General features: G+C 38.9%; 2 protein-coding genes across 2 annotated transcripts; one reads left to right on the forward strand and one right to left on the reverse strand.

The window, feature by feature from the left end:
- The first annotated feature begins 6,868 nt into the window (after positions 1-6,868).
- LOC119774888 (zinc finger CCHC domain-containing protein 18-like) lies at positions 6,869-9,873 on the forward strand. Its single transcript, XM_038272607.1, has 2 exons — positions 6,869-7,169; positions 7,559-9,873. The coding sequence occupies exon 2, from the start codon at positions 8,221-8,223 to the stop codon at positions 9,871-9,873; it is 1,653 nt and encodes a 550-aa protein (XP_038128535.1). The 5' UTR covers positions 6,869-7,169; positions 7,559-8,220.
- A 6,203-nt stretch (positions 9,874-16,076) lies between these two features.
- Positions 16,077-23,916, reverse strand: LOC119774900 (alpha-N-acetylgalactosaminide alpha-2,6-sialyltransferase 1-like). The gene is made up of 6 exons (XM_038272629.1): positions 23,552-23,916; positions 23,150-23,402; positions 21,318-21,480; positions 20,611-20,773; positions 16,524-16,662; positions 16,077-16,440 (listed from the first exon to the last, which is right to left on the reverse strand). The coding sequence occupies exons 1-6, from the start codon at positions 23,650-23,652 to the stop codon at positions 16,297-16,299; spliced, it is 963 nt and encodes a 320-aa protein (XP_038128557.1). The 5' UTR covers positions 23,653-23,916; the 3' UTR covers positions 16,077-16,296.
- Positions 23,917-26,412: the final 2,496 nt, after the last annotated feature.

Genomic DNA, 26,412 nt, shown 5'->3' on the forward strand with positions numbered 1-26,412 from the left:
GAATACTATAGAAGCATAGGCCAGGACAACCCACACAACTTTAACTGTATGCTTTATCACACAGGAACATTTAAGTCTTAAAAATAGTTGATGTGTCTGCCCTCTAAACTAAAAGATCAAACTTCCATTCGTCTTTCAGAAACTCTCTAGAACCTTCAACAAACCTGCAGTCTGGGAGCAAAGTGTTCTGTTATGCATTTATGGAACAGTCATATCTCTGATGTGTGATAGAGATTAATAATTAAGAGCTTTATGTTTACCCTGTTAAATTTTTTATGCAGCATTAAACTGCAAGGGTTCCAACTGCAATAGTGACCCTGAATGCATGGTACTTATTAATCAACTAACACTACTTGCATTCCAAGCAGCGCTTTGTGATATGTACTGTATGTTGTATAAAGTGATCATAAGATAACAATAAGATTGCCAGATATTGAGCAGCCTTAGTATGTAAAAATAAAAAGCATTTGACTTTGTGTTTATGGCTTTTGTAGTAATTTGTTCCTATCTAGTTGGTAATACTGCCCACATATTTTTGGATTGTTGTAGGTTTATGTCTTTGGCCACAGAAAACCATAAGGGAAGTTATTTAAGCAGGTAGTCCCTGCTGTACCAGTGAAGCTGTCTGGCCTTTTTATTTAGTGTCAGTCCAGAGCAGAGTGGTGTCTGGGACGGAAGAATCGCTCTCAACAAAGCAGATATTGATCTTCCCCTAGTCAGTTTTGCTTTGACATGTGCACATTTTAAGGAATACTTTTAACCAAATACCCCAAAGAGATTCTGAAAATACTATCGTGGGGAACTGACTTTACTTTTCCGTCTACATAGAACTCACTTTTACCAGTATACAAGTTGGAGACCTGTTTTTAGTGGTCAGGGTGATGGCTGATTACTCAAAAGTAAAATTCAAGCTTCACTTCTCTATCAAAAAAATTCTGGTTATACAGATTTTAAATTGCCTTAGTTGTTACACTTAAAGTTTTATTTTCTTAAGGCGTCCTTTAAAAAAGCTAGAAAATCATTTGAAAAATAAGTGGTGTTAAGCATGCATTCATGGTATTGGCACCTTGTCCACCTGGTAGCTGATTAGAGACACTCTGTAGCAGTGAGTGGGTGTGCAGTATTTATGAAGTCATACAAAAAAAGTCAAGGATCAAGAAAGAAACAATTTATTGGATATAAATTGGCAGGTTTAAAGGCCAGATGGATGATTGCAAGAACGCTGGCATGCCAAGAACAGGCATCAGAGGATATTAGGCTGGTAACAGTCATACAGTCATCTAAAGCAGTGAGGTCACCTAAGTTTGAGGATGTCTGCTAAACACATTAGATAGCTGATGGTGTTACCACTTCAGAATTTAAAAGAGGTCATAGTTTGTCTTGTTCAGAAACTGCTCAGAATGAAATGTCCATTAAACTGATCCACAGTTGGAACCAGTGGTTTTCAAAACCAGTTTCGGGTATTCCTTTTTTTTTTTCAGGACCTCAAGGCTACATGTTCCCAGTATTTTTTCTTTTACGATCCCACCTGTTTCTCTAGTCCATTTTCAGGCGGATTTTTTTTAGAGTCCTCCATTGGTGCACCAGGTTTTACTAAAATAGGTGCTTTTTCCAACGCAACACCATATCATCACTGCATTTGGGGCTGGCTAGCACAACACCGGCTAATATATCTTTAACACGTGGCTTAGTGACAATCTGCTGTAAACTGAAATAGGGCTGGGCGATAATTCAATAACGATATATATCGATCGATAGACGTGTGGCGCAATAGAAAAAAAGAGGGTCGATAAAAGTTCGATAAAAAAGAAACGCTGTTTTCCTTCCTTCTCATTGTAGCCTAGCATGTAGGTTTATGCTAGTCGCTACTTCCTCCCAACCAATCACAATCGCGGACCCAGGCATGCCGTCACCAAGCGCCGCCCTCTCAAACCACAACACAGAGCACATGAAGATGTCGCAGCAAGGAGAGGCGGAGGAAATTGTTTCAAAGAAGGGTTTTTGTAGTTCGGCAGTCTGGCAGTATTTCGGTCATGGCAAGTCGGACCAAAAACAAACCACAGTCATCTGTAAAATGTGTCGGTAAAAAGTGAAAACGAAGTCTGATAACACAACCAACTTTTTTTTTTTTTTTATCATCTCAGCCGCTCACACCCGCAGGAGTACGAGCTGTGTAGGCGCCGGCGCGGCTCTCCTCCGAGGAATCTTCGGAAAATATATATATATATTTTCAGTTCTGGGCAGTTTCCCACGTAGTTCTAACAATTGAGAGAAAAATGCTGAGGGGCCAGCAACTTCAAAGTAATAACTCAGGTTAAAGCAGGAAACGGGGGCGGTGGCGGCGGTGGGGGGGCATTTATTTATTTGTTATATTTATTTTGGTCACTTTAGTTTATTCTTTGTCAGTATTTAACAACATAACTCAGGTCTCTTAAGTTATTTTTCTTTAAAACAATTCTGTTATGGTTAAAAAAGTTGGTTAAATAAAGATTTAATTCGAAGTCTGTGTTTGTGTTTTTTATTAAAATTAAATCATTTAGCAATATTATAAAAAGTCCAGGCAGACCTGCACATAAAATATGGTTTCAAATCTTTTCAATAATTATCGATATCGATCAATATGCATTTTTTTTTTATCGATACGCTTTTTTTCTATATCGCCCAGCCCTAAACTGAATTGATAAGTAGGGTTCTACAAACCTTGTTTGATCAGTAAATCTTGAATTTTTTTTTGCTGCACCTCATATGACCTCATATGGCAACATTAATGGTAGAGGAAAAATTGTGTGGTGAGATTTATGTTATGTCTTCAGGTAACCTATAGTAGGGATTTCACAGATTGCATAGGCATTGTTGTGCAATTTACATCTACTGGTTCCTAGTGGTTTGGTATTTCAGCAATCTATAAGGGAACGCTGCTCCAACTCAGGGGTGCTCAAGAGCTTCCATCCAGTAACTTTTAGATGCATCTCTTTAACACACCTGAATCAAAAGCCTCAATCCCCTTCTTTAGCCCAGCAGGGGCATGGTAACGAGCCACTCATTTGATTCAGGTGTGTTAAAAATGGGGTGCATCAAAGAGCTCTTGAGGACTGGACTAGAGCTACCCTGCTCTAACTGAACTGGGTCCCTCAAGGTTTTCTTGGCGGAACATCTGCAACATTGACAGCAATCTATTAAACTGTTGGATTCTCATCCAGTTCGAATATCTGTGAGGCAACTTGCCAGGAGAGAGAGAACCCAAAAATGTCATGTTCTGTATTAGCATCTATGCTACCAATTAATTTATGGAGAAACTTTATCTCCCCGACAATGGGAACTCCTACAGGACTATTGGAAAAGAGTTTGAAATGCTAAGAATGTTCAAAGCAATAATCAAAAGAAATAGGTACCATTTTAAAATATCCAATTTTTCACAATTTCTGTAGAATTTTGCACAGTTTGGCTTTATAGGTTATATTAGGGCTGGGCGATATAGAAAAAAAGGTTATCGATAAAAAAAAATGCATATTGATCGATATCGATAATTATTGAAAAGATTTGAAACCATATTTTCTGTGCAGCTCTGCCTGGACTTTTTATAATATTGCTAAATGATTTAATTTTAATAAAGAACACAAACACAGACTTCCAATTAAATATTTATTTAACCAACTTTTTAAACCATAACATAATTGTTTTAAAGAAAAATAACTTAAGAGACCTGAGTTATGTTATTAAATACTGACAAAGAATAAACTAAAGTGACCATAAAAGTGACCAAAATAAATATAACAAATAAATAAATAGAATACCCTATTTGGGTGGGAATAGTACACCACCAGCTTGTGGTAATTAAAAGATTGTAGGACTAGGCTACCATGTAAACTCCACTCAACAAGAACAAAAACCCAAATCAGCTCACCCTTTAGCCTAGCATTTCTATGGGGTATTTTTTCTTACCCCTATTCTTCTAGAGGTGCTGCTATCGCCTCGTTATGGTTCAGCTTAGTTTCCTGATTAACCTGAGTTATTACTTTGAAGTTGCTGGCCCCTCAGCATTTTTCTCTCAACTGTTAGAACTACATGGGAAACAGCCCAGATCTGAATATATATATATATTTTTTTTTTCTTTTCCCGAAATTCCCGAAGATTCCTCGGAGGAGAGCCGCGCCGGCGCCTACACAGCTCGTACTCCTGTGGGTGTGAGCGGCTGAGATGATAAAAAAAAAAAAAAAAGTTGGTTGTGTTATCAGACTTCGTTTTCACTGGTTCCCTACACATTTTACAGATGACTGTGGTTTGTTTTTTGTCTGACTTGCCATGACCGAAATACTGCCAAACTGGCGAACAACAAAAACCCTTCTTTGGAACAATTTCCTCCGCCTCTCCTTGCTGCACATCTTCATGTGCTCTGTGTTGTGGTTTGAGAGGGCGGCGCTTTGTGACGGCATGCCTTGGTCCGCCATTGCGATTGGTTGGGAGGAAGTAGTGACTAGCATAAACCTACATGCTAGGCTACAATGAGAAGGAAGGAAAACTGCGTTTCTTTATTGAACTTTTATCGACTCTCTTTTTTTCTATTGCGCCACACGTCTATCAATCGATATATATCGTTATTGAATTATCGCCCAGCCCTAGGTTATATATATTTAATACATAGCTAAAACAGAATGTAATAAAAAAGTAAAAGTTATAGAAGTCGAAAGGTTTTGTGTGGTAAAAAAACGTATATGAACATCTGCATTGTGTCATTATAGAAGGTTATTGACTCTGAAAGAAGGTCAATCACTGAGAGAAAAGGAGTTTTTATTTGGAAAAACACCAATGGACCGGAGATAGAAGCCAGCTGACTGGATCGCCCCTGTTCTGCAAAGAAAACGGGGATCAAGTGTAAATCAGACAGAAGCTGATCAGTAAAGGTGAGGAGCAGCGGTCTTACAAGGTAGTTGTATTACTCCGGGGAAGGTGACACTCGGGGTTTTCAGAGAGAAGCTGGTGCTGTTGGTTCCGAGCTGATCATTCCTCGCTTGGTTTGAACAATGTTGGAGGGTGGACAGGCAGGTGTGGCTTAGGCAGGAGAGCAGAGGCAGCCAGGCAATGGAGGATTTCCTTGTTCCAGGAACCAATTCACGATCTTGATTACTAAGAGAGAGAGACAGATGCACAGAGTAAGAAACATGCCTAGATAATAACTGGGAAATTCAGCTAGAAGTCGGTCAGGTACCGTGCTGGAAGCTCATTATGAAGATCCCTTGATTAGCGGAGATGAAAACACCTGCAAACCACACCCTGCAGAGAGGAAGAGAGAAAGACCCACGCCAATACAACCTGCACTTATAACCATAAGTATGACACATTGGTCTGTTTTGACAAATCTGTCATTAATGTAATACTAAAGTAGTTGAACCATACCTCACCTACAAAAGGTTGCTAATGTTTACCTTTATTTTCTGATGTAAACAACAAACTATTTGAAACTTTGCTAGACAGAGAGAATGATGTGTGATTTTCCTTCCCTTCTCTCAAAAGGAGATCTGTGTATTGCATACTAATGTAAGCATTGATCTATGAACTGCCTGGTCTCCCTTTTTACTATAGAGTCTATTTTTCCCTTAATTATAAAGTACTTGCTTTCAGAAACCAATCGAGATCATTCATATGAAAGGCATAATTGATCTTCAGATACCCTATATTTGAGACAGACAAGAGTCTACTTATTAAATTTTAGACGAATATTCAGCTTTTAGTTTGATGTTGGGTTGAAAAATGTTTTTACTGCATTTCAAACAAGATGGAATAATATAAGTTTATACCTAAAAGCCTTTTTTTTTTTGCTTTAAAGTAACTTAAAATACAAAAATAGAATAAAAAAAATTGGCTGGAGGGAATATTTAGGATGAACATTTCATCCAGACTGAAAGACAGGCCAACTCTCTTACCCTGATTATTCAGGATCTCCCCACACTGTCTTCCTACTTTCTCAATGGTCATCTGCGAATATAAAGCCTCACAGGGTCAGTTAAACACACTGCCGCTCTTCCATTTATTAATTAAATGACTATACTTCACAACCTGCCCTAACCTGAAGAGGAAGCACTTGATTGGAAGCAGGACCAGGGGCTAAACATTATATTAAAAATTTTCTGGCACTTTGTTAAAGTGGTGTGAATTAAAATGTGATTAAAACTCGTTATCAATTCAGGGAATGTTTTCATTAAGCATTAAAAAGCAGGTACTGCTTTGTGAGGTACAGAAAAACTAACTCTTAAGGTAAGTAACTGGGCAGTTTGAAAATGGCAGAGCTGCTGCATCCTTTGCCACTGCAGCATCAGTTGTTCAAGGCCACATTTACCAGGATGGGGCATGCTTTTTTTTGTGAAGGTACAAAACAAAAGAATAACACAATAATAAAATAAGTGCCATATTTTATCATTAAAAACTATATATTGACTGAAACAAAGAGCCACTTTTATCTTTGAATCTGCTGGTTGTAAATCCCGGTTTTGGCAGATGAATACTGTGTTTCTACCTTATGAAGCTAAAAGTATAATAGCTTATTTTTTTTTATCATTAAGGTTAATCTGTAAAGGTAGAAATTAAATGTCCAAGCAAATTCTCTAATATATTTGTAGTCCAGGACACTTAACAAAAGCAGTCACCCTTGTTGGCCCGTATCTGGAATGTCCACTTCAGAAAGCCGTACATTTATACAGAAAACTAAATAATGGACTGTAACAGGGCATCAGATGCACAGCTCAGTTATTTAATCATTTTATTAAGATGAGGATAAAGATTAAGTTGAGCTGTAGGGTATTTCAAGGTGAGCCAGTATCAAACCAGGTGTAACCAGGTTAATTTAACTCTCACACCCTACAAATGGAGCTGCAGCAACCTGCACAGCTCCTTCAACTCAACTCATTTATGATGTAGAGCTTAGCCACAAGGGGGCAGCAGATGATCAGTCATCCTACTCCAAAGGCGAAGAAGTCCCTGCTCTCTGTAACAGACGGCAGAGTTTTTTCTAGAAAAACCTGGATCATCGCCGTCTGCGGTTGGCGTGGGAGGCAGAAGTAGAGAGCTTACAGTGATAAGCAGAATTGCTGTTGTGTTACCGAATTAATCGGAGAGGATTTTCATTTCTATGATCGTGCTTGGATTTCTTTGAGTTTTGTGTGACCAATATCCCGGTGAGTTTCTAAGTTGCTTACACTGTGTTAGCATGCTAATTGAGTTAGCAAAGTGTCAAATGCTACTAAAGGAGTTCCTTATTTTATTAAAAAACCAGTCGGGAAAGATTTTGAAGGGATTTAAATGAACAAAGTTAAAATATGTGATGGTTTAGGTGCATTTTATTTAACTTGTGCTGTAAATATTGAATTTTTGGATTGTTGTTTCAACCACTTTATTGGTATACTGAGGGGAAAATGTTTTTTATATGTGGTTATTGCTTGAGTAAGTGAGGTTCCTATGAGTTAGATGCAGTAAAAGAGTATTTGTGGAACTAGTCATTAACAATGATCTAATAAATGCAAATTTGTGTAGAGTTAGAGAGTAATTTTCCTGCACATCTGTGCAGGCTGGTTTTTTTCCTTTTGGAGATTTCAGCAGAGGCGAGTCCGTACCTTGCTGCTTCCACTTGTTCCATTGGTTCCCACTGTGGCTGGATCTTCTACTGGGTTGCACCGCCTCCCTTCGTATTGCCTGTTCTGGACCATTTTCCATTCATGGACACTTATTGAGAGGGTGGTAGGACTGAGTGCACTCAGTATTTTTATTTTATTTTTGGACCTTGAACTTTTTATGCCTGAGATCTCAGAGTGTGTTTTTTTAAGTCCTTCAGTGGTTCTAATTGTTGTATATAAGAAGGAAGGACTTGATGGACTTTTATTTTTCTGATGTTGAGTCAACTGTTTACATGTGACTAAGTTCAATACACCTTATATATTTCCGCTAATCTGTTGTCCAGTGTGTTATTTGGGGTGGATATCTGAACCTTTGTGCAGGTGAAAAAACCAACAGCCTCCTCACTGAACCTAGACTAGATTCTCCTTCTGGGTTATAGGTACTACATATTTGTATTACTAATACTAGTAATAAAGGAGGGGTTACAAAGTGGCGAGCCAGCCAGGAGGCTGTTTAAAAGTCCACCCCAGATTTTCACATTGCAGATTTTTAGCAACAAGAAACTGTAAATTTCTTTAATAAAAGACAATTACTTAACAGACTTTTTTTTGGAAGATGGATCTATGTAATAAGTTCAAAGTGCATGGACAAAGCTGTCTGTATGTAACAGGTATAGATCTAAATTACAGTGAGGAAGAGATAGCCGATTTTTTCAAAGTAAATGGAGATGTTACAAAAGTAATCAGGGTTCCTGATGATCCAGATCAACCCAAGGGAAGAACACTTGTACAATATTCATCAGACCGAGCAATATCAAGAATTGATCCTGCCAATCTTGGTGATCAGCCAAGCCCTAAAGACCCCAGTGCAATTTGGCATGTTTCTACCATCCGTGAAATGTGTCAAAAGGAGCTTGGAAGAGAACTAGCCCAGAAATGTCTGGCTGAATTAAGCACACTTGCTGAAAAAAGTAAAGCTGGGTTTTGGGATATGCTACAGCAGGAGATGCACCATATGTGTTCTGATTCTGTATCACCTCAGAGTCCTGACACAAATCTTTACTCACCAGAACAACAAGCTCCCGAACCAATCCTCAACCCTCCGGTCACTGATGGAAGTAATCAAGATTTCCTTGCATCAAACCCATCTGATGCAGCTGCTGGCACCCTACCCCCAAGTCCTCTGAGCCCAGATATGGTAACTCCACCACAGATCCAGAAGGTAACTGTTGAGCATTTCATCCGCAATGATGCAACACCAGCTAGTTACAGCCAAAGCAGAATTAGGACTTTCTCTGGGCGACTGCCAAAGCCAAATGGCGAGGTTGACTATGAAGCCTGGCGCATTCAGGTGGATCTTCTTCTTTCTGACAATTTGTTGTCTGATTCTCAAAAAGTTAGAAGGATTTTGGAGAGCTTGCTTAGCCCAGCATCAGACATTGTCCGGCAACTTGGGACAAATGCACCCCCTAAAGCTTATCTCATTCAGCTTGAGTCAGCATTTGGAGTGGTGGAAGATGGTGAAGAGTTGTTTGCAACCTTCTTAGGCTCCAACCAGAATTCAGGAGAAAAGCCCTCTGTCTTTTTGAACCGGCTACAGACCCTTCTCACTAAAGCTGTTTCTAGAGGGGGAGTTCCTGCAGCTGAGTTTGACAAATATTTGCTCAGACAATTTTGTCGTGGCTGCTGGGATCAGGGCTTAATCGTTGGCCTTCAGCTTGAGCACAAGAAATCCAATCCCCCATCTTTCCCTGACTTGCTGCTGCTTTTGAGGACAGAAGAGGACCAGCGCGCAGCTAAGATGGACAGAATGAAAAAACATTTGGGCAGCACTAAGGCAGCACTACATGCCCACTCAGTTTTAAGTTTGGCACCAATTGATAAGGAGCCTGTTACTACATCTCCGAGTAAACAGGATGCCTGTTCTAAACTAGAAAAAGAAGTTTCTGAACTCCGTAAACAAGTTGCACAATTAAGACACAAAGAAAAAGTGGAGGTCGAACATGAAAAGCTCTTCAGTAGAAATGAGCCAACCCTGCCAGGTGAAATGCTAACTCTTCATGTCAAAAATCCCAATCCCACATATAGGGCCCCCAACCAACCAAAGCCATGGTTCTGCTTTAAATGTGGGGGTGATGGCCACATTGCTGCTAACTGTTCCAGTGACCCCAATCCTGAACTTGTGCAAATTAAGAACGCAGAGCTCAGGGAGAGACGTAAGAAGTTCTGGGCCCAACAGGGAGCTCAGAAATATTCTTTAAACCTGTAGAAGCTCCTGGTGTGGGACAACCAGGAGCTAAGGAATCCAGGTACTTAAGTCCCTTAGTAATGACACTTGATGTAAAGGATTGCACATGGCCTGTGGCCCTCGAGGGGGGTGGTTGGTCAAACAACATCTTACCTGCTGGACTTATTGGTCCCCGCTGCCTCTCCACAGTTTTAGTAGGAAACATAAAATGTGAATCTATTCTTGATACTGGGTCCCAGGTTACAACAATCACAGAGACTTTCCTTTCTAGATACCTGCCATGCCTTTCTGTTCAACCCCTTAGCCATTTACTTGAGATTGAAGGAGCTGGGGGCCAGTCTGTTCCTTATTTGGGCTATGTTAACCTACCACTAACCTTCCCTGACAGTGTGACTGGTAGGGAGGAGGAACTGACTGCTCTTGCTCTTGTGGTCCCGGAGTGTTCATTTAACAGTAGGACACCACTGCTAGTGGGCACAAACATCTTGCTCCAGCTCCACCAACGGGGGATGAGCCATGATGAAATGAGGTTCCTTAAAAGATCAGATAACTTTGCCCTGCTGCTCCAACATGCAGCCAAGGTGCTTAAGAATGAGACCAAACCTCATCTTGTTAAACTGCATGGGAGAAACCATATCACTGTTCCAGCAAAGCAAAAGTTGTGTGTGATTGGAGATGTCAGGATTTCAAAAGCAAATCCACACAGATTTTTTGTTCTCGAACCCTGCGAGGCTCCGACCCTCCCTGGCGGGCTTTTTATCCAGTGTGCACTGATGGACATCACCTGTAAAGCTTCAAGTAAGATTCCTGTAACTCTCACAAACACCACGGCTTACGATGTCACATTGCCTCCAAAGTGTGCCATTGGTGAGGTGTCTGTGGTTCAGTCCATTACACCCTTGAACTTAGACTCACCTGTGTCCAGTGATTCTGGCATGTCTTGCAGAAAGATTGAATTCAACCTTGATGATTCCCCTTTGACTGAGGAGTGGAAACAACGAGTTGTTGAAAAGTTAAACTCCATCCCAGAGGTGTTTGCTTTTGATGAACTCTCTTCTGGTCACACAACTGTTGTGAGGCACCATATCCGGTTGCAGGATGAGACCCCTTTTAAGGAGCGATCGAGACCCATACACCCCAGTGATCGGGAGGCAGTAAAACAGCATCTCACAGATCTCCTTGATGCAGGAATAATAAGAGAGTCCGAGAGTCCATTTGCATCTCCGGTGGTGATAGTAAAGAAGAAAAATGGGAAGATCAGGCTGTGTATTGATTATAGGAAGCTAAATAGTCGAACTATAAAAGATGCATATGCCCTCCCTAACATTGAGGAAACATTCTCAGCCCTGAGTGGAGCAAGATGGTTCTCTGTAATGGACCTCAAATCTGGTTACTACCAGGTGGAGATGGCTGAGCAGGATAAACCTAAGACAGCCTTCACATGTCCCTTGGGCTTCTATGAATTTAACCGAATGCCCCAAGGTGTGACCAACGCACCAAGCACCTTTCAGCGCCTCATGGAAAAGTGTGTAGGGGACCTTCATCTCAATGAGGTTCTCGTCTTCTTAGATGATCTCATTGTTTTTTCAGAGACTCTTGAAGAACATGAGCAGAGACTCATGAAAGTCTTAAATCGTCTTAAAAGCTATGGTCTTAAACTGGCACCTGAGAAATGTCAGTTTTTTAAGTCATCTATGAAATATCTAGGCCATGTGGTGGATGCGCAAGGGGTCCACACTGACCCAGGAAAGATCTCTGCTCTCAAAGATTGGCCTCGTCCTGTGAACCAAGAAGAACTGAAACGTTTCTTAGGGTTTGCTGGATATTATAGACGTTTTGTTGAAGGCTTTTCTAAGATCGCCAGACCCCTTAATTCACTCACTGCAGGATATTTTCCCTCTGCAAAGAGAGGGAAATTTTACAAAAGAACAAGACCCAAACATCATGTCAACACACGGGTTCCTTTTGATGCAAAATGGACACCTGAATGTGAACTTGCTTTCAAAACACTGATTGAGAAACTAACATCAGCTCCTATCCTTGCGTTTGCAGACCCAAGGCTTCCATATGTGCTCCACACGGATGCTTGCTCCAGTGGTTTGGGGGCGGCTCTTTACCAAGAGCAGGATGGGAGGCTTCGAGTGATAGCTTATGCCAGCAGAGGGTTGTCCAAAAGTGAGCAAAACTATCCAACTCACAAGCTAGAATTTTTAGCCTTGAAGTGGGCCATCTGTGATAGGTTTAAAGATTACCTATATGGCGTGGATTTCACAGTTTTGACGGATAATAATCCACTTACATATATACTCACTTCAGCTAAACTTGATGCCTCCGGACACCGTTGGTTGGCGGCCCTTTCAACATTCAGATTTAACATCAAATATCGGGCAGGGGTCACTAATCAGGATGCAGATGGTCTGTCTCGACGACCACATGCAGCGCCTCATGAGGATGAAGACTTCCTTCAGGAAAAAGAGAGGATTAGTGAGATGGCAAAACGACTAACAGAAGGAGAAAAAAGAGAGATCTCCGCTGATGTAATCACAGCAGTAAGTCAACATCACTCTGTCTCCTCACTGCAACTTCCAGTTCTAGCAGAGTCTCTTGCTGTGGATGCTCTCTGCTTACCAACTATGTTTGTTGATCAAGGCCAGAGTACCCTACCTGGAATGACCAAAATCAGTTGGCATAAAGTACAAAGAGAAGATCCAATAATCCGGAAGATGATCTCCATGGTGGGAGGTGCGCAAAAGCCGAGCTTTAAAGCTGTCCATGCAGAGCACCCTGAAGTCAAGCTGTTGTTAAGACAGTGGAACCGGCTTGAGCTTAAGGATGGGATTCTTTACAGAAGGTGCATTGATAGGGGAAGGGTAACCTACCAGCTTGTGTTGCCTAAACTGTATAGAGAAAGAGCTCTTCGGGGGTTGCATGATGAAATCGGACATTTAGGACCAGATCGTGTGCTCAGTCTTGCCAGAGCAAGATTTTATTGGCCAGGAATGAAGCAGTCTATTGAAGAAAAATGTCAAACCTGTGAAAGGTGTTTTCGGAGAAAAGCTCAGCCACAAAAAGCAGCACCTATGAGTAACATAACAACAACTTTCCCACTACAATTGGTCTGCATGGACTACTTGTCCTTGGAGCCTGACAGCCATGGCACCAAAAATATTTTGGTTATTACAGACCATTTTACAAAGTTTGCTGTGGCTGTTCCGACAAAGGATCAGAAAGCCCGGACGGTTGCCAAGGCATTTTGGGAAAACTTCCTGGTTCACTATGGGTTTCCAAGTCGTATCCATAGTGATCAGGGAAGGGACTTTGAATCAAACTTAATCAAGGACCTCTGCTTATTGATTGGAGCAGAAAAAGTGCGTACCACACCATATCATCCCCAGGGGAACCCAGTGGAGCGTTTCAATAGAACACTGTTGAGCATGCTCGGGACCCTGGAGGAAAATGACAAACAAAACTGGAGAGAGTTTATCAAACCCCTTGTACATGCGTACAATTGTACGAGGAATGATACTACAGGGTTTTCCCCATATGAGCTCATGTTCGGCAGGCAGCCAGCCCTCCCAATTGACCTCATATTGGGTACTGATATTCAAGCAGAAACTCATGAAAATCATTCAGATTATGTGCAGAAGCTGCGTCACCGGCTACAAGAGAGTTACAAGCTGGCTGCAGAAAACTCTAAAAGGTCAGGTGAGAAAAACAAGCTGCGATTTGATGCTAAGGTGAGAGCTGCTGAGTTGGTTGAAGGAGATCGGATCCTTGTGAGGAATGTCAACTTGCGAGGAAAGCAGAAATTAGCTGACAAATGGGAAAAATCCATTCATGTTGTGGTGAGGCGAATCGATGATGGCCCAGTATATGTTGTTAAGCCTGAGAGAGGCAATGGTCCTCACCGTACGCTCCACAGAGATCTTTTACTGCCATGTGGATTTTTGCCAGTGGAAGAAAATTCAAAGGAAGGACGACAGTCAGGCAAGCCCAAGGAAATGAACTTACGTAGCAGAAAAGTCGCAAATCAACAAGTGGAGCTTGAGGATCTAGATGAATCAGAGGGTGAAGAGGAGGAGAGTTATTGCTTTGAACCCCCACAGCTCACATCATGGGGTCCATATGTGCAAGAGCTAAATAGGACAAATCCAAACTTGATGAGCACCGTGGGTCCAAGGTTGACAATACACCAGCGAGCGTCATCGGACCTAGTGACCTCTGACGAGTCAACAAATTCTCACAAGGTTGTGCCAGAGGCAATGAGTTCTCAGGATCCATTGTGTGTTCAAAAACATGACCACATCGTTATAGAGATGCCAGAATGCGAGCCTCCTCAGGAAGTGGACGATATCAGAGTTGTCTCACCAGAGACAGGTGAAATTGGGACACATTCATTTGTCCAGCAGCATGATTATACTTCTTCAGACACCATAACAGCAGAGGAAAGCAGGACTGTGATCCAACCATGTGAGCCCAGGCGGTCCCAAAGGGAGAGACATCCACCATCTAAGTTCACCTATGATGAGTTGGGGAAACCTCTGATCCTCGCTCTTACCTTATTCTTCGAACATCTGCAGGCTGTCATCTCTCCTACTGACTCAGAAAGCTTTTCTGGGGTGTAAGGTGCATGCAGGGACTCATGCAATCAAGAGGGGGAGAGTGTAACCAGGTTAATTTAACTCTCACACCCTACAAATGGAGCTGCAGCAACCTGCACAGCTCCTTCAACTCAACTCATTTATGATGTAGAGCTTAGCCACAAGGGGGCAGCAACTGATCAGTCATCCTACTCCAAAGGCGAAGAAGTCCCTGCTCTCTGTAACAGACGGCAGAGTTTTTTCTAGAAAAACCTGGATCATCGCCGTCTGCGGTTGGCGTGGGAGGCAGAAGTAGAGAGCTTACAGTGATAAGCAGAATTGCTGTTGTGTTACCGAATTAATCGGAGAGGATTTTCATTTCTATGATCGTGCTTGGATTTCTTTGAGTTTTGTGTGACCAATATCCCGGTGAGTTTCTAAGTTGCTTACACTGTGTTAGCATGCTAATTGAGTTAGCAAAGTGTCAAATGCTACTAAAGGAGTTCCTTATTTTATTAAAAAACCAGTCGGGAAAGATTTTGAAGGGATTTAAATGAACAAAGTTAAAATATGTGATGGTTTAGGTGCATTTTATTTAACTTGTGCTGTAAATATTGAATTTTTGGATTGTTGTTTCAACCACTTTATTGGTATACTGAGGGGAAAATGTTTTTTATATGTGGTTATTGCTTGAGTAAGTGAGGTTCCTATGAGTTAGATGCAGTAAAAGAGTATTTGTGGAACTAGTCATTAACAATGATCTAATAAATGCAAATTTGTGTAGAGTTAGAGAGTAATTTTCCTGCACATCTGTGCAGGCTGGTTTTTTTCCTTTTGGAGATTTCAGCAGAGGCGAGTCCGTACCTTGCTGCTTCCACTTGTTCCATTGGTTCCCACCGTGGCTGGATCTTCTACTGGGTTGCACCGCCTCCCTTCGTATTGCCTGTTCTGGACCATTTTCCATTCATGGACACTTATTGAGAGGGTGGTAGGACTGAGTGCACTCAGTATTTTTATTTTATTTTTGGACCTTGAACTTTTTATGCCTGAGATCTCAGAGTGTGTTTTTTTAAGTCCTTCAGTGGTTCTAATTGTTGTATATAAGAAGGAAGGACTTGATGGACTTTTATTTTTCTGATGTTGAGTCAACTGTTTACATGTGACTAAGTTCAATACACCTTATATATTTCCGCTAATCTGTTGTCCAGTGTGTTATTTGGGGTGGATATCTGAACCTTTGTGCAGGTGAAAAAACCAACAGCCTCCTCACTGAACCTAGACTAGATTCTCCTTCTGGGTTATAGGTACTACATATTTGTATTACTAATACTAGTAATAAAGGAGGGGTTACACTAAGCAACAGAGCATACAGCGGTAAAACCCGCCGAAGGGTGGACCTGTTCGAATTTACAGCCAAAACTCTTCCGGCCTCCTTATTTTCAAGGACTTCGAAGGATCCAGTCAAGGTAGACCGCGTCCTTGGAGGATGCGTCCTAGGTTTTCGAACAGAGCCTCTGATTAAGAACAGGGCTGCCCGCACTGACGCGGCTCAGGGATTACGTCACACGCAGCGTCGAAAAAATCAGGACATTTCCTCACTTTCTAAAAAAAACCCGGGACGCCCGGGACAGGATGTGAAATACGGATATGTCCCGGAAAATACAGACGTTTGGTCACCCTAGCTCATGGCGAGGTTGAGATGTAATCCTAGGCAACACCACAATTTAGATCAGGAAAAGGCAGCTGCAAAACTACAAAGCAACAAAAGAAATACATTAATTTTACTTTTCTGTAGCCTATCTTTACTGTCCAAACATTAGCTTCACTAAAATGTTTTCACTGACATGCAAATACACACAAATATTCAACGAAAAAGATCTCTGTAGATAAAAACAAATACAAACTCTCTGTTACGATATTGCCCATCAGAGACTTTTTCTCCTGTAAGGACAGAGTTGAGCCACTGGAAGTCCCGCAAACCTTCAGGAATCAGGACATACTTTATACCCTGTCAGAAAGAAGAGCAAGACAAACTTGTTTTACAGTTTATGGGAAGTGCACGCAATAGTGCACATATTTGTGCTTTTATACCTCATCATGCGGAGCTGCCTTGTATCCAAACTTGCCGTAAAAATAAGGGGCTGATGTTATTGAGTGAGCCGTGTGAACATACACTGATGTTCTGCTCCCGACATCTTCCTCAAAACCATTGGTCACTGCAGCATTCATCCTGTCACACAAATTAAATAAAGACTTTCAGCTGTTGACCTGCTGTTAAGTTGCTTACTACAGCAGTTTTAAAATATTGTTAGATGGTCACAACCTGAAATATCTGGAAAAACTGACAAATACTAGGATTTGACTGATAAAATGAGAACCTGAAGAAGTGGTTAAAGAAAGAAAATCATCAGACTTTCATTTTCCAGAAAAATCTTTTTCCAATAACACTTTGTTTATAATATGTCATTTTGAGAAATAATAAAACAAAAAATGCTAAATAAACAGGTTTGAATTGTTTTATTGTGAAATCTAAAACTAACAAAAGCTTCTTTCGTTTTTAGATCAAGTTAAACATTACCTATTTTAATGCAGCGATGGTTATTTTTAAAATAGAAATAACTTTAAAATTTAGAAACATTGGTTCCTGCCTGCAACAGCTAAAGTTAAGTACGGTAGTTAAGTTTAGTCTATTTTGCAACCTTAATAAACCTCCTCTTACCTTTTTAGTGAATCCAAAGAATAAAATAAAGCATAAAAAACGGCAGCAAGCCAAAAAACTTTCAAACTTTCCAAGGCGACCTTTGAACTAATTTACAAGGTGAATAAAGTTACAATCAAAGGTGGTCCGGTCACTAATAAAGGAAGGCCTTTTCATCATGACACGTCCTCATGGTTTAAAAACACCACATGTAACAGATGCCAACATGTGCTTAAAATAAGGATCACTTGTTCCCTTTTTTTCCAACGGGAAATAATAACCATAAGAGAAGCACAGAAGGTTAATGGTTACAGATTTCACAAGCCATATAGTTAAACTTTAATAATACTAATATTTATATTTGTTGTTTTTTTTTTATTGCATAGCTTTACTAAATCAGATTAAAGTATGCATTTTCTATTAGGTGCTTTGTAATAATGTACTTATACCACCCTTGAGCCTGAATTACATAATTGGAATATAAAGTTCCAGAGGTACTCAGAGCTATGACTGCTCATACTGCTATAAGGACAATGAATCAGCATTTAAAAACTAAACATACTTTTATTTAATGACTGTCCTCCTCCAGTGTTTGTGATGTGCAAAGGTGTGACAGAACAGACTTCAAGCCGACTCTTTCCGCAACGACACGGCGTCTCTCCCCTTCCCGTTCAGGACCTAGAAGCTACACCAACGCGCATCTCCAGACCTCCTGTGTTACATTAACACACAGCCTACCCTCTATATAGTATAAAGCTATATTCTATATATTCTATATAGTATATTGTATGTTTTATATTGTATATAGCTATAGATTCTTAATTCTAGATATATACCTAATTTGTCTGCACCATCAACACCAAGTCAAATTCTTCCTAAGTGCAAACCTATTTGGCAATAAATCTAATTCTGAAATTTCTGAAATTTTTCTGAATTTTATTTTTTTTTTTTTATGTTAGTTATGCTTTAAATAGTGTCTGCATAAAATGTACCTAATATGAGGGATGTAGTTACATGAAATATTATAATTTACAGAATTTCACATTTAAACAGTTAAATTTCCTTTTTGAAATTTCCTGGGGGGGAGTAGTTTTGCTTTACAATAATTCTACATTTACTCAAATGATATCAGTGTGTGAGCAACCAACTCTTACATAAGTAACATTTCTGATTACTCTGTCCACCACAACACAATAACCAGGTATTCAAGATCAGGTAAAAATACCATAAGCGATAAATATTGTTGATGGAAGTTCTTTATCCTTTCCTGATATAATCTTTAACCTACAGACAGGATTTCTTTTAGAGTTATAATGAAAATTATCATTTAGAAAACTTTTTATTCTTCTCTGGATTAGTGATTTTGTATGGAAGCCGAGAGCGGTCGTAATTCTTTGTCTTCTCGAGATAATGACATAACTATCTCATTATAATTAAGAAAACTCCACCAGCCGCCACTGACTTGAGTGATTATTTTACCAAGTCCCTTTTACTCTTGATTCATTTCTTGCATGATTAGTTTCTACTTTTACTTGAGTAAAAAAAATGTTAAGGTAGTGCTACTGTTACCTGTGTATTGTTTTGGGTACTTTTTTGGTGTTAATTACAAAAAAAAACACAGAGAGACATTTTCTATTTTTTGTCTTTTACTTTATTAGCACAAAATGCTGATGTCAGTGAAGAAGTTGTTGGTCAACTGTAACGAATATCCCTGAGGTGTCTTTACAAAGTCTCTCTGTGATTGCCTGACAGCACTGATTGTTGCCATGGTTATTTGGACTTGCAGGGGGTCCCTTCGCGGTATCTTTACTCATTAAATGTTTATAGGTTGAGCCGGTCAAAATACATGTAAGGCTGTGTCATTTTGTCAATCTGTGTACCTGAGTTTTGATAATCTGAATTCTGTTGTGTGCCCTTTCTAAATTTCGCCCTACCAAAAATTTTAGCATGTAATTGTGCAGCCTTTTCTACCTTGGGCCCCAGGTTTTCGTTTTTTTGTGGTTTGTTTAGTATTACCTTGTTGTTAATTTATGTTTTACTAGGTTTTGCCAAATTCATTTGTTCGTTTTTTAGTTTATTTTCATGTTCTGTTCTTTCTATTACTGGATTTTTTTTTATTTTTTTTAGATTTCTGGTTATCTCTTCATCATTATTGATCACTTCTTTTTGTTACAGCTCTGCAAATTTTCCACATATTTAATTACTGTTCTGGTTTGATAGTAATTTCTACACCTTTGCCGCTGTATTTAAGCTCCCAGGTTTTCATTTCTCTTTGCTTAATTCTTCTGTATGCTCTCCTATTTGCTCTCTTTGGTTGTGTATTTTGTCATATTTGTTCATTACTTTGTGTTTAGCTTCTGATGTTTATCTTATGTTCATGTTAAACTTGAAGCTCCTTTGTGTTTGAGTTACGCTTCCCTCTGTGTTGACTGTGTAATGAGTCTCTTTCCCATAGCCTTGATGCTAGCACTCTCCAAAAGCTGTGCTCTATTCAAATGATTAGTTTTCATGTCACTGATAAAATCTTCTCTGCATAGAAACTCCCTTGTTTTATTTGTTCTTTGATACAGTACATGCTTGTGCTACGGTCCTCTGCCTTCCATGTCCTGCTCTCCTCATATAAAAACCTGTATGCTCTGCCAATTTTAATTTGGGCCCTCGTTCAAACAACACCACTTAACATCCACAATTCCACCCCTGATCTGTCTGTTGTGTTTAGACTGTGATAATTGGATGAGTTTTTTTTGTTTTTTTTACACAGGATTAGATTTATGCAGAGTAAAGGTTGTTGCAAGTGACTCAATGCTACATGTGAAATTTTGTTATAAACTTCATAGCTATCAATTGTTAACTTTATTGTGGTTATCACATCTAAGACACAATAAAGATTGTGGTTGTAAAGTGATAACCTGGGGAACTTTAGCGGGTATAAACAATTTGGTATCTTTTGTTGGTAGGTACTAAATTTCAACAACCTGTTAATTTATTACCAGCTTATTATGACAAACTTGTAATTTGTGGGTTTTCCAACTGTCACTAAGCTGCTCAACTATGTCAACCGACAGGTTTAGGCGCTGTTATTTTCCTACCCAAAATTAGGATGAATATCAACGAAACTGTAATTCAGACTTCCTCAACCGTGAACACACCTCTCATTGTCAAAAGAATTTTAGAGAATAGTTAAAGTTGATATTGCATCAACAAGTTGGACCTTACAATTTAACAACAGGATGCCATCAAAGTTTGTGCACATGTAAAACACTGGTAAACACATCCAGTAATATTGTTTATTTATCCTCAATATACTGACAAAAAATAGATAATCAGTAAAATCTTAACTGCCTGGATGCCTTTCTTGACATTACCTGACACTGTGACCAACCTCATGCAAGAATGTGACTGAGAAAACATTCAGTTCACGTTAAAAATCCCAACTGCGCAAGCGACTAAAACAGCCTATTTAATCTGATTTTTTCTTACCGAAAGACGTAGTCATGAGCATCAATCTCGGCGCCCATTTTTGAGCCGTTCATGATGCCTGCAGTTCCCACCACAGCACAGTGCACACAGCCATCCCCACCTGGTTTTGGGAGAAGCAGTGGTTCTTTTGGCTTTGGGATGAGTTTCACTACAGGCATTACATCTGAAAAAAAAATTTATTTAAATCTGTCAGATGATAAAATAAGGGAAGGAGATGAGCACTTGTTTGGGGGATTACCAAAATCTAGCTGTGAGATAAAGACAGTGATCCAAAAAACACACCAGAAGTGATTTTTAAATTAATAAGAAGCTATAATTAAGATGTTTAAACCTCTCTCAAATACCCTGAACCTGACTTAAAATGTTAAAATGTGTGTAAAAAGGCAGCAAACCAACCAGTTTAAATAATCTAGTAATCTTGGGTAAATAGTCAGGTATGAGGGACTGTGGAAAAAACAGCATGATGCAACATGGGAAGGGAGGCTTAAAAAAATAAGTATTAGAGGGGAGGACTTTCGTTTCTCTTTGCCCCAATAGTGCTGCTTAAAAAAAGGATAATATATTTTTAAAATTGTAGATTTTTTTTTTCAGTTCCTACATTAAGAGTGAGTAAACACTCTAAAAAATTAGCAAGTTTAAAGACAACGAGGGACACAGGTTTCTTAAATTAAGAAAGCGTGAGTTACTCAGTTTAGGAAAATACCTACCGTCATACTTCATTTCCATAAAACCAAAAGGATTGTTAAAATGTGAAAGTCGGTTCCACTCTCTAATGTTAAAGTTGTTTTTGTGCATATACATGCGTATGTTGGGAAGGAAGGCTTTCTGGAATTCCTGATCCTTGGAGTTACGCAGAGACTGCGGACATGTCTGCACAGAAGATTAAATGAATTACAATAACCCAAGCAAAGGTGATTCATAGAGGCAGGGCAAGTTTATTTATACAGTGCATTTCTGAAGGGGAAAAACATGAAATGATCAAAGCAATATGCTAGTTCCAGTCAAAGTGTGATTAAGGTACTTCCAGGACATCTGTTATTTTGAAGTAAGAAAGCTATTTTCCCCCACTGCCACACTGAAAAGGCTATTTTATAGTTTTTAATAAGATAAGATAATAAGAATAGGGCTGGGGAATGCAAAGGGGGAAAAAGAAGGGATAATCCTAATTTCCAGGGGGATTCTTGGGATTAATTAACAAATGACAGTACTTTAAACAATTTAAATAATATAATGAAACAAATTGTTCAGAGATTTGGAAATTTGCATTTTGCTTTAAATTGCTGTTAAAAATACAAGCAAAAAAATTATCCATATTTATGTTTGGAAGATAATCAGGTCCAAATTATTTATCCTGGTGGATAACGATTTAAAGTAATTATATAATATATTTCAGGTTTTTCAGTGGATTCCCAGCTCATTTCACACATTTGTGATGAATGTGAGCCTGCCTCAAATTCATCACAAATGTGCTTAAAATTAAGGCGATGGTAATGGGGCTCATAAAAATGAGAACTCATCAGAGAAAATATAGAAACATGCAAAGTTTGTTTGGCACCCTTTTTTCAGTTGATTAATGTGAAAGGTGCAACTAAATTAATAATTTTCACAATTCCATTTATCAAAATGTAAGTTAAAAAAAAGATTTAAAAAATTTTAATGTGGAATTTTTGGTCAGAATGTAAATAAAAGCATATATATATATATATATATATATATAATTTTTTTTTTTAACCATACTTAGAATCCTTTTACATTCTTATCTTCTAAGAACCATCTTTCTAATTTCCAATCGGAGGCAAACTTCTTGGTTTAATGATATAAAAATCCACCAGTGGTATAAATCATATATATATATAAATGATATTTGTGCATGTAGTTGGGAAATAGTACAACATATTTTCAGGCAGCTAATTTCTTTGTATTGCTCCCCATCAAAACATTTTCTCAGTGTTTTTAGGTACGACTTTGTTTTTTCCTCTGGTATACTATAAAAAAAACTTAGTTGGATAGATTCTGAATCAAATAATTCTCTAAGGCAGGTCTAAATTTATAAAAGCTTTTTTTCTATATCCATAAAAGTAAAGGCAGCTTTTTAGTGCTTTTTTAAAAGGCAGGACTATGTTAACGCTTGACGAACACAAAGGCTCCAGACCTGTAAAACTTGTTATTGATTATTGGACACTGAAACCTTTCCTCTATGAATTTGAAAAGTTAACAACAAAGACAAACCAAGGAGGATTGTTAGTTTCATGAAATATAAAATGTCTGATATCCGATAATGACTAATGCACATAGTGAACTTTAGTTCATCTAAATACACTGATTTACAGTGATATCCGGATTGAGGCTCTAGCTCGGATAACAGCTCAGCACACAAGGTAGGCAAATATTTATTCAATCCACCCGAAAGACAATCCCGGTAAAAAAATAGCCTTTTCTTTCATCTAAACCCAAAAGGAACTGCCAACATCTGCAAACTAAACAGATATATAGATATATATATATTTTTTGTCTTTTTATCATGTCTCAGTAAGCTTACCACCGGTCTTGGGGGAGCATCCAAGTTGTAAATATCTTCAAAGCTCCACTGAGGAAGCTTCTTGAATCTTTTTTTCAATAAAATGGGTATTGGAGTCTCAGAAGGAGTTGAAGTCACTGAAACATTCCTTTGAGATGTGTCTGCTGTTGGACTTAACTTTTCCTTGTTTTGCAATAAATCGCCAATTTTCAACAAGTTGTATTCTCCACTGACTCTGTTTCTTTCTGAGATGGCCGTCCAGGTAGAGTCGAAGCTTAAGGACATTTAAAAAGAAATTTTTTACAAAGATCAATCATGTAATTTGGAAACAAAAGATTACGTCAACAGTATTCATTTATAAGAAAATAAATAAACAATTCACATTTTCCCTTACCCCATTACAGAAAATAAAAAGGTACTTACTCTTTTTTTATGGTCAGATTTTCCAGTGCAAGCAGAAAAAAAATAATGGTGGCTGTTAACACCAGCACCAAAGAAATAAATTTAGTTGATCGACCAATCATGGCTAGAAAGCGGAGGTTTTGCTGCTCAGCTAAACAGCAATTTAGAATCAGCTCTCTAAGGGTGCTGTTTAAAGGAAGTCTTTTTTTAAAGTGACATTTCAGGGAGCAGGAAAGAAATATACTTATGTCATAGCATCAGGTTAGTCAAACCAGAACGGTGAGAAAAGTCAAGTGTCAATGCTAGTTCATTCCACTTAACCACTCTATTGACCACCCCATTGAAATACAAGATACAGGGCATGGCCAAAGCAGGGTGTTGTGACCAAAGGCCACTAAGAGACAAACATTGTAAAAACTTTGCCTGCAAGCATATCATTTTAATATACCATAAAGGGAAACATTTGAAAGGAAGAAACAATGACCTTCTGATATCAGTTCTGCAATGCCATCTAGTGTGGACTGGTTTTTATGACAGCGTGGAAACTTTAATCCAGGGATGTCAAACTGGTTCCAGAAAGGGCCGTGTGGCTGCAGGTTTTCTTTCCAACCAAGCAATAGCACGCATGACTGCATTCATCACATCAAGTGAGTCCAGTCTTAACATGATGACTTGATGAGATGAATGGAATCAGATCCTGGTCCCCATATTGTAAAGCTATTTTCTTTAAGCCAGGGTTAGGTTTTGGACTGAGGTGTAAATTCAGTTTAGGTAAATGCTAGGGTTAGGTATATCTTGGTAATAGTTAGGATAAGGGTCTGGGCTAGGCCATATAAAATGAATTAAAGTCAATGAAATCTCCCCATATGTCATGAAACAAGAATATGTATGTGTTTGCTTGTGAAAAAATATACAAGTTCTGTTTGGATAGTTGGTATAGCTAAATGCAGACTTATACAAAAAGATGGATTTAAAGCTTACATACAGGATAAGTCCTGCACTTCATCAGCAGTCTTTCTAACTTTGCTTTTTTAGTCATCTAATTCCAATCCTAAAACAAAACAGCTTAAAAAAGTATTAATTCTTTCAGAAAAGATGTTATCACATCCCTTGCACCTTTATTCTTGCATTTCCAGTTTTCAGTAAAAGAAAAATATTTACTCATAGTCATAAGGCATTAGCTTACATACTATCTCAGCTGATTGTCGATCCCTCTGGAGGAGGGGTGTGGATTTATTTCACTCTTTTTACTCTTTTTGTACTACAAAAAACATGGGAATTTACTCAGCTTTATTGACAGCTATTTAATGGGTAATATACAGACAAGCATTACCCTGTAAGACCAGGTAATTGTCTCTTATATCACCCTTGGCACCAAAAGCAACCCACATGCTTTTTAAATAACGGCAATACGTTTTTTATGTTGAGGTGGAGGAAATTTTATAATAGGATATTGAGGTGTGTTGGTGAAATGGCCATCTGGTGTGGCGTTTTTTTTTTTTTTTTCTAATTCCCAACCTTTGGACTTTGGTTGCCTGAGGCATATTCCTCTGTCTTCTGCTTGTTTTTTAACTGTGGAAGATTATTTACCCATCCATGGAGCTATTATTTGTATCTTTAGAGAATCGCTGGTGCCTGTTTCCAGCTGCCTTGGTAAGAATTAAACGGGCTAATACTCCATCAGGGCCACAGAAATCAATAGTAAATTTCTAAAATTTAGTAAAGTGAAAGACCAGACTTTGAATAGGTTCATTTATATCTCAATCTGCAAGAGATTTAACCCGTAAGCTCTACCTTACCTGTAGCAGAGAGCTTGTTGGAACTGGTGGAAGGTTTACAGTGGTTGTACAGACTGAGACTGCTACTTTATCAATCTCTTTCCTAGTTTTTTCCAGGCTAGCAGGGGGTATTTCCATTCTGTTTGAATGGATTCTATATCAAAGCCAGCTTGCAGGGATCTGCATAGGTTTAGAACAAATGTGGAGTTTAGCTCAAACTGCTTAAATGGTGACAACAGCCCTTCCTGGGTTAGCCTCAAAGTTGTGCTGTGTGACTGCTGATGGGCTGTGTTTGTAGCCATGTGACATGTCTGTCACAGTCTTGGTTCTGTTATCTTTTCTTTTGAGTATTCAGTTTAACTTTGCTCCATGTTTTCTAGTTTTATTGGTTTAATTCTTATTTTGTTGTGTTTTCTGGTTATATCTCAGGTTTTTATTTGTTGCACGCTTGTGTTGATCTCCTTTTTCCATAGCCCTTTAAACTGCTCTCTTCACACCTGCTCCCAATCTGCTCGTTAGTCCCCTCTTTGTTCAGTTAGCCATAAATACTCTCCTTGTACAGTTCGTCGGTGCTGGTCCTCGTCTAACTCCGTCTTACCTCGTTGTGACTGTTTTCCCCTGAAATCTCCATGGTTATGGTTCGTTTTTCTTGTTGGGTTTTTGGATCCCTGCTTCTGTTTTTTATAAACCACTCATTAAATCTACAAGAAACTCACCTCTGCCTTCCTGCCTCTGCATTTGGGTCCTCAAACCACAACCTAACCCTGACAATGTCAACTGCACATAACAAGATAGAAAGGTACAAAAAAAAAAAAAACTCCCATAAAGTGTTGCTGCATTTTTTTTTTTTTACTTTCTACTACATCTAGATAATTTACTTGTTTTCTTTTTTTCAATAATTGGTACCAAAGAGAATTTAGTTGATTCTGAATCTGGGTGCACTGTGTTTTTTATTTTTATTTTTTTATGAGGATTTGGATGTAAATTATACCTACGACTCCTCTCTAAAGAACATTTGACTCAGATAAAAAACAAAAAAAAAAAACATAAAGACAGAGTAGATTTTATACATTATATTAAAAGTGCTTTTTTTTGCTGCTGAAT

Source organism: Cyprinodon tularosa, unplaced genomic scaffold (genome assembly GCF_016077235.1).
Source record: "Cyprinodon tularosa strain WSP-4 unplaced genomic scaffold, ASM1607723v1 ctg84, whole genome shotgun sequence".
Taxonomy (NCBI): Eukaryota; Metazoa; Chordata; class Actinopteri; order Cyprinodontiformes; family Cyprinodontidae; genus Cyprinodon; species Cyprinodon tularosa.

Coding starts and splice junctions, on each gene's coding strand:
- LOC119774900 (XM_038272629.1), bottom strand. CDS start 23,652: ATGATTGGTCGATCAACTAAATTTATTTCTTTGGTGCTGGTGTTAACA. Junction 21,481..23,149: donor ATGCTCCCCCAAGACCGGTG/GTAAGCTTACTG, acceptor TCTTCTGTGCAG/ACATGTCCGCAGTCTCTGCG. Junction 16,663..20,610: donor GCTCATGACTACGTCTTTCG/GTAAGAAAAAAT, acceptor TTTGTGTGACAG/GATGAATGCTGCAGTGACCA.
- LOC119774888 (XM_038272607.1), top strand. CDS start 8,221: ATGGATCTATGTAATAAGTTCAAAGTGCATGGACAAAGCTGTCTGTAT.